Consider the following 19,096-nt stretch of genomic DNA (forward strand, 5'->3'; position numbering starts at 1 on the left):
CATCTAGAGCTAGAATTGAGTCTCTTCTCCAGTGTTCTTTTTTAATATATTTATTTACATATTAATTTATTTGGCTGCACCGGGTCTTAGTTCTGGCATTTAGGATCTTCAGACTTCATTGTGATGTGTGGGATCTAGTTCCTTGACCAAGGATCGAACCAAGGCACGCTGCATTGGGGGCATGGAGTCTTAGCCACTGGACCACCAGGGAAGTCTTTTCGGTGTTCTTTTTCTTGCCAGTGTGGTTCTGTCTTTTCATTAAAGTAGCTGTAAATAGGTGCTCTTTACCATGGTTTATGTCACCCAAATGTCCTGTTAATTTAGTGTCAGCTTTAAGTTGCTGTCATGGACTTTTTTTTTTTCCTCTTAAAGTTTGGGGTCTAGTTTTATTGGGGTGAACTTTAAAACTCAAGAAAATTTCTATCTTACCCCTAAAGTTATTTCTGTTTTGAGGAATTTATATTGACCATTTAAAAGTTTTCTTTTTTCTTCCTACTGTTCCCTTCTCAATGGCCTCCAAAAGTTCTTTGTGGAGGAGGGCAGAAACGCTTTCCTGATTGTAATTATAGCAGATAAAACTATTTAGAACAAATTAGTACACCTGTTGCCATGTTTCAGTAATGGGAAAAGGAAACATGTTGTTAAAATGTCAAGTTCATTTGGAGAAATCCTAGAATCATTTCTTTACCGAATTTTCAAAATGCAGTCCTCAGTTCTCTTCCAGGACCCCTTCTGCATTTTATCCCACAACAGAACTCTTCTGTCTTATTTTCCTTTCCCTCCTGTATTTTGTACTTTGTACAGTTTGCCCCAGAACACCACCAAATGCATTATTTGTTGACTAGGATTCTTTGGTGGTTTTCATTTCTATGTAGAATTCTTGGGGTCAGAAACCCGACTTTATACTTTTGAATAAGTTCACTTCTACATATATTTAGGAGTGCCTTCATTGAGGTGTTGGGTTCCTCTGTAGGTGCCAGCATCTTGGGGTCCATGTTAGGTCTTTGACAGATGCTGATGGTTGGTATAAAATACTCACCTTTTCTCCAGTCACTGTTACCACCTGATTGAAAGAATGGTCTTGCCCGTTCCTTCGTGTCATGTTGTGCTGTGCTGTGCTGTGTCGCTTCAGTTTTGTCCGACTGTTTGCGACCCCATGAGCTGTAGCCCGCCAGGCTCCTCTGTCCATGGGATTCTCCAGGCAAGAATACTGGAGTGGGTTGCCATTTCCTCCTCCAGGGGATCATCCTGACCCAGGGATCGAACCCATGGCTTGAACCCACGTCTCTTATGTTTCCTGCATTGGCAGGTGAGTTCTTTACCCACTAGTGCCATCCAAGAGGTTATGTGTCACATTGGTGACTAGCAGTAATAGCTGGGAGTAGAGCAGGGACAGCCTGTGGCTGGAAGCTAAGGAGTCGAATGTTTCCTCCACTGGAAAGTGACCACATTGAACTAAAAGCCCTCTGAGCGTCCTTACAACCTCCAGATATCAGGATCATAAAGAGGTGCTCCCAGTGAATCAATGACACCCTTTAAAACAAATGACCCACAAAGAAAAATGATGTCTCTTAGGATTGAGTGGAATCGGGTGAACACTGTTCCATGACTGAGCTAAGCTGTTACATCCATAATCTAAGGTAACCTAGAACACTTAGAATGATAAAGCATTGTTTTCTTATTGTTTCTTCTTTTCTTCTCATCCTCTTCTAAAGTTAAATAATGCTCTTTCATTATTATGCTTTGGAAATATATTAACTTTTACTTTTTTTCAATTTTTTAAAAATTGTGAAACATGAAATACATTTAAAACATAGGTGTGTTTTATTAAAGACTAGTAAAACAAAAGCTGGGGTAACATCCTACAAGTGTAAAATTCCCTTTGTGATTGTTCCTTATGCCCTACCCCAGGTTAACCAGTATCCTATTACCAAGAAAGTTAGGAGTTTGATTCTCTTTATTATGTTTAAAGTTTCTACATTTGAAAAATAGCTCAGTAATGAAAGGCCTTCAGTGTTTTTACAGGTGTATTTTATTTTTTACACGAGGTATTACTAGAGAAATAACAGGTAGCATTTATTGATCACTTAGCCTCTTGCCATTGATTTTCCTGGACTATGTACACATTGGAACTCCCCAATAATTGTATGAGATAGATGAGAAAATTGAGTCTTGGAGCTAGGAACTGGGTCCCACTGGGATTCTAATCTGGCCAGTCTGACTCCTAAATCTGCTTTCTTAACCACTACGCCTAATCAAGGTATTGTCTTATAATTTGATGCAATTTTATATTTTTAACATCTGCGTCTATGTCTTTTGTGTCTTTGAATACTCTAACCACAACACAGGGTACCCATCAAGTTCTGTGCTGTTTCTGCTAAAACAAAGGAGTTGGAAAGCTCTGTAGGCTTCAGATCTTATCCCAATATCTTAACTTCTCATTGCTTGATGCAGATATACAGTCCGTCAATTTATCTAAACCATATTATATCTTTATATTGTCCCTTTCAGAGCACTTCTAAAATGTTTGTTTTATAATTTTTTATGGGAATTTTCAGGGAAAACCCATAATCTCACTTATGTTTGTAGTGTAGTGAATAGTGATAGTTTGAGAACTAAGATCATGGCATCTGGTCCCATCACATCATGGCAAATAGATGGGGAAACGATGAAAGCAATGACAGACTTTATTTTCTGGGCTCCAAAATCACTGCAGATGGTGACTGCAGCCATGAAATTAAAAGATGCTTGCTCCTTGGAAGAAAAGTTATGACCAACCTAGACAGCATATTAAAAAGCAGAGAGATTACTTTGCCAACAAAGGTCTGTCTAGTCAAAGCTTTGGTTTTTCCAGTACTCATGTATGGATGTGAGAGTTGTACTATAAAGAAAGCTGAGCACCGAAGAATTGATGCTTTTGAACTGTGGTGTTGGAGAAGACTCTTGAGAGTCCCTTGGACTGCAAGGAGATGCAACCAGTCCATCCTAAAGGAAATCAGTCCTGAATATTAATTGAAAGGAATAATGTTGAAGCTGAAACTCCAGTACTTTGACTACCTGATTTGAAGAACTGACTCATTTGAAAAGACCCTGATGCTGGGAAAGATTGAAGGCAGGAGGAGAAGGGGACAACAGAGGATGAAATGGTTGGATGGCATCACCGACTCAATGGACATGAGTTTGAGTAAGCTCCGGGAGTTGGTGATGGACAGGGAAGCCTGGAGTACTGCAGTCCATGGGGTCGCAGAGTTAGACATGACTGTGTGACTGAACTGAACTGAAACTTTTAAAAGAAGAGCTTTGATTTTACAGAGTATTTTTTTAATATGATATTTCAAAATTCTTCTAAAAATATTTCATGTCTGTAAGACACAAGTAACTTTTGGCACTTGTTTAGATGTGATCACTAAGAGATAGCTTCTTTATAAAACAGTTATTGACTCTACTTAGTGAATTAATGTTTCCTTTGCAGTATTTTCTCTGAAAACAGCTAGCTGTAGTGACAAGTCTTTATGTTTAAATTTTAAAATTAGATACCGTTTCTACAGAAGGAGTGCAGATTTACAGCTCAGTAACTCCTTAACAAGCCATGTGAAGTGCCTTAGAATATTGGTATCTGCCAACCAAGTTTTACCATGGTGCAAAATTTCACCTAAACCTCCTGTTCTTTGCCACTCATGTGGAATTACCGGCAACTTTAAGCAATTATATTGGGCCTGTGCTTAGTAGCTTAGTCATGTCTGACTCTTTGCGACCCCATGGACTGTAGCCCGCCAGGCTCCTCAGGGTGTCCATGGGAATTCTCCAGACAAGAATACTGGAGTGGGTTGCCATGCCCTCCTCCAGGGGGTCTTCCCAACTCAGGGATCGAACCCAGGTCTCCTGCATTATAGGCGGATTTTTTACCGTCTGAGCCACCAGGGAAGCCCAAGAATACTGGAGTGGGTAGCCTATCCTTTCTCCTGGGGAACTTCCCAACCCAGGAATCAAACCGGGGTCTCCTGCTTTGCAGGCAAATTCTTTAACAACTGAGCTTCCCTGCGAAGCGCTGCTTTTTTCTTGCTATAAGATATTGGACTAGTCATCTAATCACCAATTTGAGTATCCATTTCTCATCTGTAAAATGCCACTGACACCTACCTCATTGTGAGAATTAACTAAGCAAATAATGTGATCCTCCCGACGCACACACACAGCATGGTCTCTAGTAAAAGTATGATTTTTTATAAGTGTTCTCTTCCCATTTTACAGTGCTGTTCAATGCTGACAAAATTGTTGTATAGTATTTATAAAATGTGCTTGGTAATGACCAAACTAATGCTTTAAAAATGGCTTCTGTGAATGCTGGCTGTCTGAACTCTACCAATTAATAATATCTGTCCTATGTGGGGATTATAAAAAACCAGGATTATATTTAAGCACAGTGATGAAATAGCAACTCCGTAAGGTGTCTTTTGTGGCTGGCGCTGCTGCTCTACAAACTACGTGGGATTTGGTATTGCTTTTGTTGGCATATCTTACATGATTGAAGATGCATATTATGCTGTTGCTTTTAGGTCATTTTATTTTTTGGTGAAAAGGATTTCCCAATCTGGCTAAGGTTGTATGTTCTTTATTTCTTATTAAACAGTTAATTAAGACCAGCATGTCATTTAACTAAAATGAAGACCCAGATACCAAATACATTTTAAGATTCTTGAGCTCTGCATGAGTGACCAAACTCTTTTATCCTAGCATGCCCCCACGTCCCTGGAACATTTGAATGTCTGTGCCTCCTCTCACCAGGGTAGTGATCTAGAGCCTCTGCTTTCCTTGGTGGGAGGGGAAGAGAAGCCCACCATGGGCAGCTCTCGTCAGTTTACAGTGCACTTGCACACGCAGTTTCCTATTTGATCTTCACAGCAGTCAAAGGAGCAGAGCTGGTATTATATCCATTAACAAGTGAGGACATGGGGTCCCAAGACATTCGCAAGTTGCCCAAGCTCACATTGCTAATAAGTGGATAACATGAGGCTTAACCCCAAGTCTTCTGATTCTAAATCTAAGGCTTTCTCACTCTCCCATGTTCTTATTCCCATTATAAATTAACAGACCCATTTAGTATCTTATCAGATATGGATGTCAATCAATAAGGCAGGTGGATTTCTAAAACTTTTTTGATTCTAACCACCACACAGGCATTTAGGGAAGAAAAATTTTAATGTGGGGCTTGCTTATCTTTCAGTCTGAGACTCTGGATCTCTTGTACATTGTATTGATCCCAAATTGTTTTTATTTAAGAAGGGTAAAACACCACGAAATGTTTTGTTCTAACACAAAAATGTATCCATGGAAAAATGATAAAATTTGCAGTGGTGACTACCATGTGAAATTTTAACTGAAAGTATGAATACTTTATTAATGTTAAAAAGGTATTGCCAAGACTTCCCTGGTGGTCCAGTGATGGGACTTTGCTTTCCAATGCCAGGGGTGCAGGTTCCATCTATGGTCAGGGTTCTAGGATCCCACATGCCTTGTGGCCAGTGGACCAAAACAAAGAACGGAAACAATGCTTTAACAAATTGAATAGGGACTTTGAAAATGGTCCACATTTTTTAAAAAATCTTAAAAAAAAGTACTGTGTTGTTCTTAAATTTTATATGAGGTCTCTTTATTTAGTTGTAGGTGCATGTAAAACTTTTCCTTACCTAGTTATGTGAGTTTCCTCTGCCTTGTATCTTCAAGCCTTTTGGCCTCTCTTTATAATTGGATATGACTGAACATTCATGATTTAAAAATGTATTTATGACATTATGACTTAAAAATATATATCATTCATAGACTTTTTACCCAATTACAGAGAAAACATCGAACTCAGGTTCTGAGCCATTGGTTCTGTGGCTCAGACATGAGAATACGTTTTCATTCCAAAGCAGTCAGCATTGATGTAGCTTTCTGGATTATCATACCTTCTTTGTACTCTCAGGGTTGTCTTGAGGCATCTCAGACATGTGTGTGGAAGCATTTGAAAACCATAACAATATGTTACATGCTTGCATTCATGCATGAGTCTTCTGATTAATTGTATGCTTGAGACTTTTTGTCATAAGACATTTTGCTACATGAGCTCATAAGTTGGAATAGACCAAAAATGGAATAGACCAGGAAAACACTTAAATCCAGCAAAGTCTTGCAGATAAGGAGTGAGTGGGTGGTGGGAAATAAGCCACCATGGAAATAGCAGATGAACTTGAACATTTTTTCTCAGTTTAATAACCAGTCTCTTAATTCTTTCATCAGCATTTATTGAGCACCTAGTGAGCACTAGGACACCACTGATGTTCACAATTAGTAAAATAAGATGCTGCTGCTGTCTTCCAGGAGCTTGCAGGGGAAGACAGTTACAGGCAAGAGACAACATAGGTTAATAAATATAAAACTATGAAATATGTAATAAAATATTTTGAGGTATATAAATGTAAAACTGTATTTTAATGATGTATAAATTATATACAATTTAGATAACTTTAATTACCTAAAATATGGATCTGTTCTACTTGGTAAACCATCAGAACATTCCCTACATTAATAACACTGCTGCTGCTGCTGCTAAGTCGCTTCAGTCGTGTCCGACTCTGTGCGACCCCATAGACGGCAGCCCACCAGGCTCCGCCGTCCCTAGAGAGCTCTTAAGGAAAGCACCTTGCTGCTGCCACCTTGATGTCAGTCCCTGGTAGCCAGTATTTCTTAAGAGTAGAAACCTGGGTTTGAATCCTAGCTCTGCCACTTTTTAACTGTTGAACTTATTTGTATCTCGGTTTCTTTCTTTAAAATTTTTTTCATTGTATTTGTATTATTTATGTATTTATTTTTGGTGACACTGGGTCTTCATTGCTGTGCATGCATTTCTCTAGTTGCAGCGCACAGGCTTCTCCTTGCCGTGGCTTCTTTTGTTGCAGAGCATGGGCTCTGGGGCTCGCAGGCTTTGGTAGTCGGGGCACATGGGCTTAGTAGTTGCAGTTCCTGGGGGCTCAGGCACAGGCTCAGGAGTTGTGGTGCACGGGCTTAGTGGCTCCATGGCATATGGAATCTTCCCAGACCAGGGATCGAACCCATGCCCTCTGCATTGGCAGGCAGATTCTTAACCACTGGACCTCCAAGGAAGTTCTGAATCTCAGTTTCAATGTCTGTGAAATGGGACTAAAGATAATACCTGCCTCACAGTTACTGTGAGGACTGACTGAGTTTATATTGGGTTGGCCAAAAAGCTCACTTGGGTTTTTATTGTTTGGCAGGATAAAAGTAAATTGAGTAAAGTTCTCAAGAAAGAATTTTCTCCTCAACCCCTGAAAATTACTGTAAATGTAGCAAGATAAAGGAAGGAAACTAAACTTTTGTTAATCATCAGCTCTGTGGTAGGCTGGGCTTCCCAGGTGGCTCAGTGGTAAAGAATCTGTCTGTCAAAGCAGGAGATGTGGGTTCAGATCTCTGGGTTGGGAGGATCCCCTGAAGAAGGAAATGGCAACCCACTCTGGTATTCTTGCCTGGAGAATCCCATGGACAGAGGAGCCTGGTGGGCTACAGTCCATGGGGTCGCAAAGAGTCGGACTCGACTTAGCGACTAAATGACAACAGTGTGCCAGGCACCTGCATTTTCGTTTAATCCTTATGCCAGTGCTCTGACATAGATGAGGAAACAAGCTTAGAGAAATTAGATTGCTTGTGTGAGGTCTGGCACGGCCACCATGATGATAACTGGTCTCTGTTACTCTACATCCTATACTCTTATTGCCTTGCACATGCCACAAAGCCCGAGAGTTCAGCAAGTTTCACTTTTAATAGGTACAATTGGAATTTGCTTGTTTGGGACTTTATCACTAATAACTATTTAAAGGGATGTCTTCTACATTTTTAGTTTGGTCCTATTACAGTGATTTGTTCTAAATATCTGAATTTCCACCACCCCCCATTCAAAACTATATTACAGTAGTATAAACAATATAAATGGGACCTAGATGGAAAATATTTGAATGAGGGTAGTCTTATTAATCGGAGAAGGCAATGGCACCCCACTCCAGTACTCTTGCCTGGAAAATCCCATGGACGGAGGAGCCTGGTAGACTGCAGTCCATGGGGTCCCTAGGAGTCAGACACGACTGTGTAACTTTCAAGTAAACAACCTGAGCAACTTCACTTTCACTTTTCACTTTCATGCATTGGAGAAGGAAATGGGAAGCCACTCCAGTGTTCTTGCCTAGAGAATCCCAGGGATGGGGAGCCTGGTGGGCTGCCGTCTCTGGGGTCGCACAGAGTTGGACACGACTAAAGTGACTTAGCAGCAGCAGTCTTATTAATAGTTTGCAGGCTTAAGCTGACCTATTATAATTTTCCAGTTTTCAAGATCACCATCATAAGTATTGAAGTCACTGCTCGACAAATTAATAGCTATTTCATAGGTCTTTTAAGCTTAGCCTCTGTGTAGTTATGTATACTAGGTGCTCAGTATAGAACTGATTGTTTTGGCCAGCTTTTGGTTACATCCAGAATTAATTCAAGTAACTTGGATTTAAAAGTAATTAAGTTAACTTTTCATCATTTGCTGTTTTTATATTAAAAGTAGGGTTGAAAATTTGGACAGGAAAGAGGGATATTTTATGAGGAATTCCCTGGTGGTCCATTGGTTAGGATCCTGTGCTTTCACTGCCAAGGGTGTGGGTTCAGTCTCTGGTTGGGAAACTAAGATCCCACAAGTGCCACGGTGTGCCCCTCCCCCCAGCTAAAGTAACAGGAGAAAGTATATAGTTGTAAAACACCCATCCATACAATGTCAGCTTAGCTTCCTGAATAAGGTTGCCTCAAACCCCCAACCTACAATGTGTGCAAGTTGTAAGCTCTTCTCTTCCTAAAAATATTTGTGCATTTCCTGGATTTTACCATCATGCAATTGCTTCCGCCTCCTGGGCCCCTGTTTTTCTTGCCTTGTGCCTCTGATATGCAGCATGATGTCCTCAGATGGGATACTTGGCTTCTTCTCTGATTCTAAGAAAGGCCCTGTTCATACAGGGCATTTGTGTTTTTAGTACACCTAACTGAAGAAAGGAGGAAAAACAGGTGGGTGAGCCCTATATTGCATTCATGCAACTTCCCTTTAAGGCATTCTTGTTCTGGAAATGTTCCAGACCTCCCTTGACTGGAGAACTTCACCTCCCCCTCAGCCCCAGCTTCACTCTGCTATACTAGTCCTTTCTTCTCTTCCTGTTCCTCTCATCATCCTTCTCTCTGTTCCTTTCAGAGATAAAACAAGTTCTTCTCATCTAATGTAAAGCAGTTCCCCTTTCTTGACCATCATTCTGGAATCTTGACAGCCATTCTGCAGGGAACCATCCATCCCAAGGGGACTGGACCTGAGTGGTGGGAGACCCTATTGAGGGAACATATTTTCACAAAGAGAGTGTCTTCTAAGAGGAATTCTTGTGTTAGCTATTAGGATGGCAAAATAGAGAACTTTTCATCTTGTTACATGGTGGCAGACAGTGTATTAATCTCAAGCTTATTGAATCCTGCTTCCTGAATACAGTGTCAGAAACCTAAAAAATGATTGTGCACATAATGTGTCCAAATTCTAGATAGCTTAGACTAATACAGTGTTCTTGTGCGTAGAATGTATGTTGCGTACCTAAAAGTCATGAACCCACCTAACACAAAGATGTCATCACTTGGCATCTTGCATCATTACATGTTTCACTTACACAAAAAGAATTTGGGCTTTTGAAACACAATTATTTTTGTTGCCATGAATTTGTTTTGATTTTTCAAGCTATATGCCAAGGCAGTGTGTAATCTTTAAAACCTAAAATAAACACAGAAGTGCATCTTTTCAGGAAGTAAACCTTTCATACTTCCATCAGTCTATTCATAAATGACTTAATGTTTGATTGCTCTTAGCTGAAAAAAAAATTACAGCTTTTTATCCTCACTCTTCTACCTCAATTTTGAGGACTTGTGGGGAGTTCACTAAACTGCATTGTAATATACTGATCCTGTTTTTTGAATTTATAAATAAAATTCGTGAAATTGTTTTTCTCTTGCTATATAGCAGCCTGACCTTACAGATTCTCCCCCCCTGTAGGTAATAGAGACGAGGAAACCTAACCAATGACTGTGGAGTAATATGGAAGAAGATGGGAATAACTTGTTTAATGGGTAAGAAATAAAATTGTAATAAAAAGTTGTTCATGGAAACTATTCACAATAGTATTATGTAATAATACTAGGCTTCAGTAGTTGGCCAAGATTGGTATCCTGTTAGAGTGAGCGCTCAGTCACTGTCTTTGTCTTATCACCATTCTGAACTTTCATCGCCTTCTTTCTTCTTACCTTTGTGACTTTTTAAATGCTATGAATTAACTTAAGAGGAGACACGGCTATATTTGAAAATAAACACAGGACCTGGAGACCAACCCCCATAGTAAAACAGTTCTTGGGTAAGTCTTGAAGCTTACTCTTGGTTGGATAGAGACCGTATCTGTCATGACCTGTCAAGAGTGTTAGCAACCCCTTCTCGCTCTCCAAACACTGCCAGCTGCTGTGATGGTAGGCTCACCTGGGGATCACCTGGGGATCCTGTTCTTTAGCCAAGTGCAGATTGTGTGTCAGGTGGTAATCAGATAGAATTCTACGGAAAATCCGATAAAAAGGTGTTACTAAGTTTATGATATAAAACATTTAAATTATGCAAGTCCATACATGCTTATTGTCAATAATTCAAACATTACAAATAACAAAAACGTTCTGTTAGAATCTTAGCCACCCCCCCCAACCCTGCCCCATATATGTAAGTGCATAATATGTCTTTTTATTTGCCTACTGGTTAAAAACTTGGGCTTAGGAGCCAGACTGTTTTTGACTAGCCATTATTAGCTTGACATTTGGGCAGGTTAATTTCTCTTTGCCTCAGTTCCTTGGGTATAAGTGGGAACAATAAAATGCCTATCTCATAGCAATGTTGAAAATTAATTATATAATTAATCTTATATATTTTATATATAATCTTATATATAATTATATATTAATCTATATAAAAAAAACTTGGAATAATGTCCAAAACATAGTGAGTATTCAGTAAATGTTAGCTATAGTTTTCTTATGTATCCCAGTTAGCATTTTTATGTACCAGCCTTCCATAGATGAATCTTGTGATACACTGCAAGAGGTAAGCCTTCTTGGATAAAGTCAACCCTGATGTCAAGGATTTTTAAATTTTTTCATGAATGTTTTCTTTTTTGGCTTCAAGCTTCATTTCTCTCAGAGTATGCTACAAGACTATGTATGAGAATAGAGTTACACACCCTCATCTCTTACTACATATCATGTGGTGTAAATATTGCTTACAGGTATGTATGAATTAACAAGCATCTTCGGGCTGTGATAGTTTTATCTTGCCCATAAAAGTATCTCTGTCAAAAAGGATGCACAGTTCTCTTGTTTCTAGATAGCTGTGTTACATTTTCTGTTAAGATTCCTTTAATCTATTTTGAAGGACAAGTCTTCTTGAGTTTTCTTTTCTTCTTGTTTCACAGAATCACAATAGTTTTGAAAATGTCTGGTATCTTTTCCATGGCTAGTCAGCACTTCCTTGGGTGATACAGGCAGCTACTTATTTTAAGAGAGAAGGACACTAAAACAGTCATCTCTTTTTAATATTTCCCTTTTGTATTGTTCCAGGGCTCTAATAGATTATAATGGGCAATTTTTTTCTGCTGTGACTTATTTTAGAAGACAAATATATAAAAACAGAGATTGACATTCACTGAGTATTTATTCTGTGTTAGCCACCATTTTAAGTGCTTTGCTCATTTATTCATTAGTGAATTTAATCCTGTCATCCACTTATGAGGCAGATGCTGTTATTATCTTCATTTTAAAAGCTGAGAAAAAGGAGGCATAGATGAACTTGCTCAAAGTCATATCACAAGTGGCAGCTTCAGGATTCAAACCCAGGTCCTCCGCTCTGGAGCCTGTGCTGTTAACCAATGGGGTGCTGGCCTAGTGTTTTTATCAACTTAGAAGATTTGCTAAGGTGCACAGGGATTTAAGTAAGATAATAAAGTCAAATATCACCTGAAAAAGTCACCATAACCAATCTGTTTCTGCTTGCTTTTGGGAAAGAAAATGTAAAATCATGCTTCTTCTTAAGTTTGGGAAAAATAATGGTGTGAGATGATGTGAGGTTCATAAATAATTACTTTTTTCTTGACCATACTTAAATGAATACAACTGTTTTACTTCTTTATGAATTGTTTGTATTAGATAGAAATCACCTGACTCTAGCTAAGGACCAGTACATGTTAAGAAGTGAGTTGATTTGTAGATTACTATTTAATTGCTGATCATGGAAACATGCAGACAGAAAGACTGAACTGCGCAGCAGTTTGTAACTGATTGGTAATTAGAAATTGTTCTTTTGTCCTCTTAAATAACATTTGACTGACAGTGAGCAGGAAGTTGTTGAAGAGAAGAAAAGGCAGGAGAAAAGGTGATATGGGTCTTATAAGAGTGTCACTTATAAGTGATGATCTAAAAAGTAAATGTACATGAGCAGTCGACATTTATATAGGAACTGGAAGGAGTTAGAATCCGTGGTTTTTGGTTTTTGTTCTGTTTTGTCTTGTCAGAGAGAAATACTGGCTTTTCTTTTCTTCAAATAGCAATTTCATTTCCTGTTGAAATATGGTCAAGTACAAAGAGAAAGCAACATTTAAAGTAACACAAGCACACTGATGAAATATTTCAGCTTTCCTGTAAAGTGTGGCTACAAGCAGTGATGTTTTCCCCTCTCCATCTTTTTGAACTCTCTTTCCTTGTTTGAGAATCCCTTCTGAATGTTCGTAACAGTTACGGCTCTCAGTGTACTCTCTACCACAGTGTCTTAAAGGGTGGCCAGGAGCCCCTGAAACTTTTGGGAGTCAAAGCTATTTTCATAACAGTATTAAAACATACTTGCACATGAGTATGCAGTGGAGTTTTCCAAAGACAGCATGATGTACAAAGAATGGAGGGAAGAGATAGGGAGTGTGGGATCTACATGTATACTCTGCTATATTTAAAATGGACAGCCAACAGGGACCTACTGTACATCACACGGAACTCTGCTCAATGTTATGTGGCAGCCTGCACAGGAAAGGAGTTTAGGGGAGAATGGATACATGTATGTGTATGGCTGAGTCCCTTTGCTGTGTACCTAAAACCATTACAACAGTGTTAATTGGCTGTACTCCAGTATAAAACAGAAAGTTTAAACAGAAATAAACACATGTCGTCTTCTCAGAAAGAAACAAAAAAAGTAGCAAAATCCAGCTGTCTTACTTATTCCAGGCATTTAAAAGATTTGTAAAAATGTAACATACAACCACTTTTCTCACTAGATATATAATGATAATTACTGAGGTTTATTTCTACATTAGCACATTACAATGACCCCAATATAGGCAAGAAAGTCATGGCGCTCTCTCTAGTGCCTAGGCGGACTGTGCCTGCCACACAGCAACCCTATGCAGATTCTAATGACATCCCAATTGAGTGCAGCTGAGTCCCCCAGATTAGAAAAGTGAAAATGCTGTCCCTTTTTCATAATTGTGCTAGAGAATATGATAAAGATTATCAGGATCTGTGGAAACCTGCACTTAAAGGAGAAAGGAGGGTTTGATTTTAAGAAGGCACACCATCCAACCTTGCCAATGACCCCACTGATAAATCCCAGGTTCAGAATGTTCTTTTATTGGTTGTTCCCAACTTTGGGAGGACCAGAAGGCCTTCCTGGACAGCCTTTTATTTTTCAGTATTAATTGAGCATCTGTGACGTCCCAGTCTTATTCTAGGGCTGGAAATGTCAGTGAACAGCAGCAGCAAAAAACCCCTCTACCCTCATGGGGCTTCCATCCCAGCCTTTGCGTCTTTAGCTGTAGTGACAGCTCCCTCTTCAGGGCAGTCTGAGTTCATGGCAGTGAAGCTACGGTGGGTCTTAAACACTGACTGCTGTTTCTCACAGAGAAGGCAATGGCACCCCACTCCAGTACTCTTGCCTGGAAAATCCCTGGACCGGGGAGCCTGGAAGGCTGCATGCAGTCCATGGGGTCGCTGAGGGTCGGACACGACTGAGCGACTTCACTTTCACTTTTCCCTTTCATGCATTGGAGAAGGAAATGGCAACCCACTCCAGTGTTCTTGCCTGGAGAATCCCAGGGACGGGGGAGCCTGGTGGGCTGCCGTCTATGGGGTTGCACAGAGTTGGACACGACTGAAGCGACTTAGCAGCAGCAGGTGTTTCTCAGTAGCTAAGAACCGAGAATAAAGTGGGAGCTGCTTGACGTTTTGCAATTTTCTTTTTTAAGGCACCAAACGGTTTGGGATTTTTCAAATCTTATCTAGAACCCCAATATAAAAATAAAAGCGGGCCTATCCAGTCACCGGTATTGTGGTTGTTTTAATCTTATCTTGTTTTCAAAGTTAGCACCACTTTTGTCAAGAAGTGTAACTTTTAAAAAAATTCAGTACCTGATGTTAAATTTATTCTGATGTTAAATTTATTCTAATTGTCTTTTATTTGTTGAAGAAAAAATGTTCAGATATGTGTGAGGTTTTCATTCCCTAGTGAGTGGCTCCCAAGACCCTATAATTTGTTTAATAGACTTTTATACAGAAGGAGACTACTTGGCTCATTAGACGGAATCACTTAATAATGACTGCAAGGTTGACTAATGCGGCCGTGAGGCTCCTCCTCAGCATTTGGATGTCTCTTGTATCTCTTACAACTTCAGCCATTTCCGAATGCACACGACTGGGAATACCATTAGAATATTAATGGAAAAAGAAGCTGACATGCAAAATCTGAATGGCCAAAAGTCATCTCTAAAGATTATTTTAACCTTTTTAATTTCCAGGAGTTCTGCATCTAACTTGGCCTTCCACGTTAAGAAATTCTCAATTGTATCAGGAATGCTATGAAATAATTGCTTTCCAGCTGCTTCTGCTTCTTTTTGTTGCTTTTCTTCTCTTATAGTTTTTATTTGATCTGCCCTTTCACTTAATTTTTCCTGCATCGCTGTCACTAGGGTAAAAAGCATCACCATACCAGGGCTTTCTTCTTGCCTGCAATGCTGATAATTTAATGTCTGCGACATTATTCATAATTTCTGTGAAATTATTCTGTGACGTCATTATCTTCTAGGTTTACCTGGGAGAGTATTTCCCAGAGGGGTGCTTCATCCAGGTACTTCTCACTGTATGTAGATTTGAGGATTTGAGGATCTGAACAGTTTCATCACTTTCTTCAGCCTCAGATGTCACGGTAATGGTGAAGCTGGGTAGATTTTCTGGTAACACTTAGCAGGACCTTGTCAAGTGAAGCACTACTGAAAGTGACTGTGGTCTCTGGAGAATCCATTCATATTCTGGAATACTCTTTGTTGGGGGGGGGGGTTGAATTAATGTATAGTCAAGCTATGAAGGAATTATGGTAGATTGCATGGCTCCTTGCCATCGTCTGTCATGGGGACCTTTGATCATGCCTGTGAATTGCCTAGACATCCTGTCTGCTGTGGCATTGGCTAAGCAGGCTCAGATGCAAAGATTCAGGCTGAGAGGCCTGTGGGCCAAAGCCAGGCCAGGAGCAACACCCGACACTGGCCTCCACCACCTCCCTTGGCAACCTTCTAAAAGAAGAAGGTAACTTCTGAATCCATACCTTCTTCATTTACTGCCTGATCTGTGTGTAACGCTCCCTTCTACCGTCTTTCCTTTGGAAGTCCCTCAGACCCATCTTCCCGAGGAAAGCTTCTTTTCAGTTCAGTTCAGTTCAGTCACTCAGTTGTGTCTGACTCTTTGCGACCCCATGAATCGCAGCACGCCAGGCCTCCCTGTCCATCACCAACTCCCAGATTTCACTCAGACTCACGTCCATCGAGTCGGTGATGCCATTCCAGCCATCTCACCCTCTATCGTCCCCTTCTCCTGCCCCCAATCCCTCCCAGCATCAGAGTCTTTTCCATTGAGTCAACTCTTCACATGAGGTGGCCAAAGTACGGGAGTTTCAGCTTTAGCATCATTCCTTCCAAAGAAATCCCAGGCCTGATCTCCTTCAGAATGGACTGGTTGGATCTCCTTGCAGTCCAAGGGACTCTCAAGAGTCTTCTCCAACACCACAGTTCAAAAGCATCAGTTCTTTGGCACTCAGCCTTCTTCGCAGCCCAACTCACATCCATACATGACCACAGGAAAAACCATAGCCTTGACTAGACGGACCTTTGTTGGTAAAGTAATATCTCTGCTTTTGAATGACCTTGCTGTTCTTCCCCAGTATTCTATAGACTATAATAGCCAGAAGGACACAACCACAAGGTCAGTTAATAAAACAAATAATATAAGCAGATATATATGTAGTAAAATAGAACTGTTTATAAGTAGCTCTAAAAAGCGAGTCACTTCTGTAGATCAGCATTTCTCAAACTTATGACATGTGTATACCACTGCATGATTTTTACCTCAGTCGGGTAACATCTGTTGAGTTAACTTAAAATTTTTCTGTAAACCAGATTACTTTTTTTTTTAACCTAAAAGCCTACTTTCTCACCCTAAAAAAGATACCTACGGAGTTATGGATTTTCTATTATTTTATAAGACACATAACCGTATTTGACTACTGCATTTAAAAATACTTGCCTCTGGAGAGTTCCATTTCTGGATAAGACGAAGTAAGCACACTCTGCCTAGTGTCTCCTGCTGAATGCAGCTAAAATCCTGGATAGAACTCATGGACTAGCAATTTAAGGACTCTGAGAAGTCAATAGTAGCAGGTGGATTAGAAAAGACCAGGATTTGAAGTACAGCTATGAATATTCCCTGGCCTGGGTGGAGTGCAGCCCACACCTGGAAGTGGGAATCAGGCATGGAAAGAGAGAGCTCCAGGAGAAACCCTCCAATCTTGACTTGATGGGGAAGGAGACTTCTAACACTCAGAGAAAGAGGTGTAGAAACTTCCTTCCTTAAAAAAGCCTCCCTCCCTTCTCCCAGGCCCCAGCCGCCAGGCAGTCTTGTGGAGTCGGTGCTAGCAGTGACAGCCGCAGGGCCCACAGCTGCCTAAAAGTCCTAAGGGAGGGGAACCGTCCCCTGCAGCTGCTGGTGGTGTTCAGTCACTAGGTTGTGCCTGACACTTTGAGACCCCATGAACTGCAGCATGCCAGGCCTCCCTGTCCTTCACGATTTCCTTGAGTTCCCTCCAGTTAGAGAAGTGATAGTCCTAAAAAGGACCTCTCACTTTTTTTCTTTCTCTTTGTCTTCCTGCTGCCTAGCCCTCAAAATATGTGAGAGAACAGGATAACAAAGGCCTCAGCTTTCTGGCTGGAAGTCAGAAAGGAACTGAAAGGTACCTGGGAAGACAGTGGAGGAGGAGGAGCTCAGGAAACCAAGCCTGCAGAGTTATCTGTGCACTCCTGGGTCCCCTCCTCAACAGCACGCTGCATGAATCTGGTCCTGAAGAGCACACAAAAACTATTAGAATTGATTATGCGATAAATAACTGCCCAGGGCCTAGGCCACTGGCTAGCACTCATGCCAGACAGTCCTAATATTTCTGCAAAGGCTTTCACTGAGGAAGTGATATTTATTTATAATTTAAAAAAAATAATTTTATTTATTTATTTATGGCTGTGCTGGGTCTTTGTTGCTGCGAGGCTTCTTCTCATTGCTGTGAGAAGCTTCTCATTGCTTCTTCTCTTGTTGCAGAGCACAGGCTCTGGAACACGCGGGCTTCAGTAGTTGCGGCTCCCATGCTCTGGAGCACAGGCTCAGTAGAAGAACTGATATTTAAGCCATACCTCACAGAAGGGTTGGTTGGGACTTGTGATCTGAATCCAACCAGCAGGTTGATTACTTACTAAAGCAAATATTAACATTTTCCTTAGGATTTAAGCAAGACTCAGAATCTCACAATATTCAAAATGTCCAAGATTCAATACAAACTTATTCTACCTGCATGTGGATTATGCCCTTCCCCTTCAGTTTGACTGGCAAAGCTAGGCCACATGCCCACTGCTAGACTTGTGACCCTTGCCTGTGCACAAACTGGCTGAGACCTCACAGGACCCATCCCTGGAGCTAGTGCTAAAGTCAGCTTCTGCTGAAGCACATGGCCCTTCGGAGGAAGAGTGGCTACTCCAGGTGCAAGCAAAGAGAGACCAACTCCTACTTTTAGACTTTATTAGAGCTTATCTAACTTCATTCTCAGATTTTAAGGGACTTTTCTATAATAAGGTACAGAGAGGATTGAGAAGAGATGATCTCTCATAGGACTCATTACAAATTTTATTAAGCCCTTTATATGTTTTCCCTTTGTGTATGATTCTTTCTATTTTTATTTTTTAGCAGATGGGTAAACATGCCTCGAGGCTAACCATCACTCTAGCACTGAGATAAATAACCCGTTGAAGAATACAGATGTAATGAGCTACACCTTAGCCCTTGTAGCTGAAGATGCCTGACCAATAATTACCATCTAGCCAGCGGGTCCCACCAGCTGCCCAGGCTAGTCCAGGATTTGCAGCTGTGTGGAGTTTGGCATAGTGTGCACCTGCCATCCTCTCTTCAGAAAGAGATAGACTCCAGGTGCTCGTCGATGCTCCCTAGGCTTATCAGCCGCTGTGATTTCTCTGAGTTCCCAGTGGTGCTATATCATTTGAAGTTTTGCTTTGGTGTGTCTTCAAAGTGTTTCCTTTCCGTATTCTGCTTGAGTTATCTCTGTGCAGCTCATCACACAACAGCTACTTGAGAATGCAAAGCAGAGCATCTCAGAGAGCATGCTTGAGAGAGAGGCTCCTGAAAGTGGTGAAGCTGATTAATATTACATATTCTTAAAGCCTTAAGTGTGTCAGATTTCGAATTGGGCAAACATTTTTCATCTGAAAAATATCTAGAAGAAGGTAGTTTTAAATTGTAAACAAACCTGCCGCATTAAAATGGCAGGATCAGATTGTGAGGGACTAAGTTGGATTCTACTTGAAGAGGTGTGCGGTAATGTGATTTATAAAATACACACATATATATATATATATATATAGATCATGCA

The 19,096-nt window shown here is 40.5% G+C and overlaps 1 protein-coding gene across 2 annotated transcripts in view; it reads left to right on the forward strand.

Annotated features, from left to right (window-relative positions):
* The window catches only part of MED20 (mediator complex subunit 20), a 53,010-nt gene extending 35,368 nt beyond the window's left edge, over positions 1-17,642 (forward strand). The window contains exons 5-6 of one of the 2 annotated variants that reach the window (XM_055571430.1): positions 10,109-10,182; positions 17,325-17,642. In XM_055571430.1, the coding sequence (XP_055427405.1) occupies positions 10,109-10,138 (30 nt within the window). In that variant the 3' untranslated portion in view covers positions 10,139-10,182; positions 17,325-17,642. Of the gene's footprint in view, positions 1-10,108; positions 10,687-17,324 lie in introns of those variants that run through there. The other variant, XM_055571429.1, reaches the window with a different exon arrangement.
* The last annotated feature ends 1,454 nt before the right edge of the window (positions 17,643-19,096 follow it).

Source organism: Bubalus kerabau, chromosome 3 (genome assembly GCF_029407905.1).
Source record: "Bubalus kerabau isolate K-KA32 ecotype Philippines breed swamp buffalo chromosome 3, PCC_UOA_SB_1v2, whole genome shotgun sequence".
NCBI lineage: Eukaryota > Metazoa > Chordata > Mammalia > Artiodactyla > Bovidae > Bubalus > Bubalus kerabau.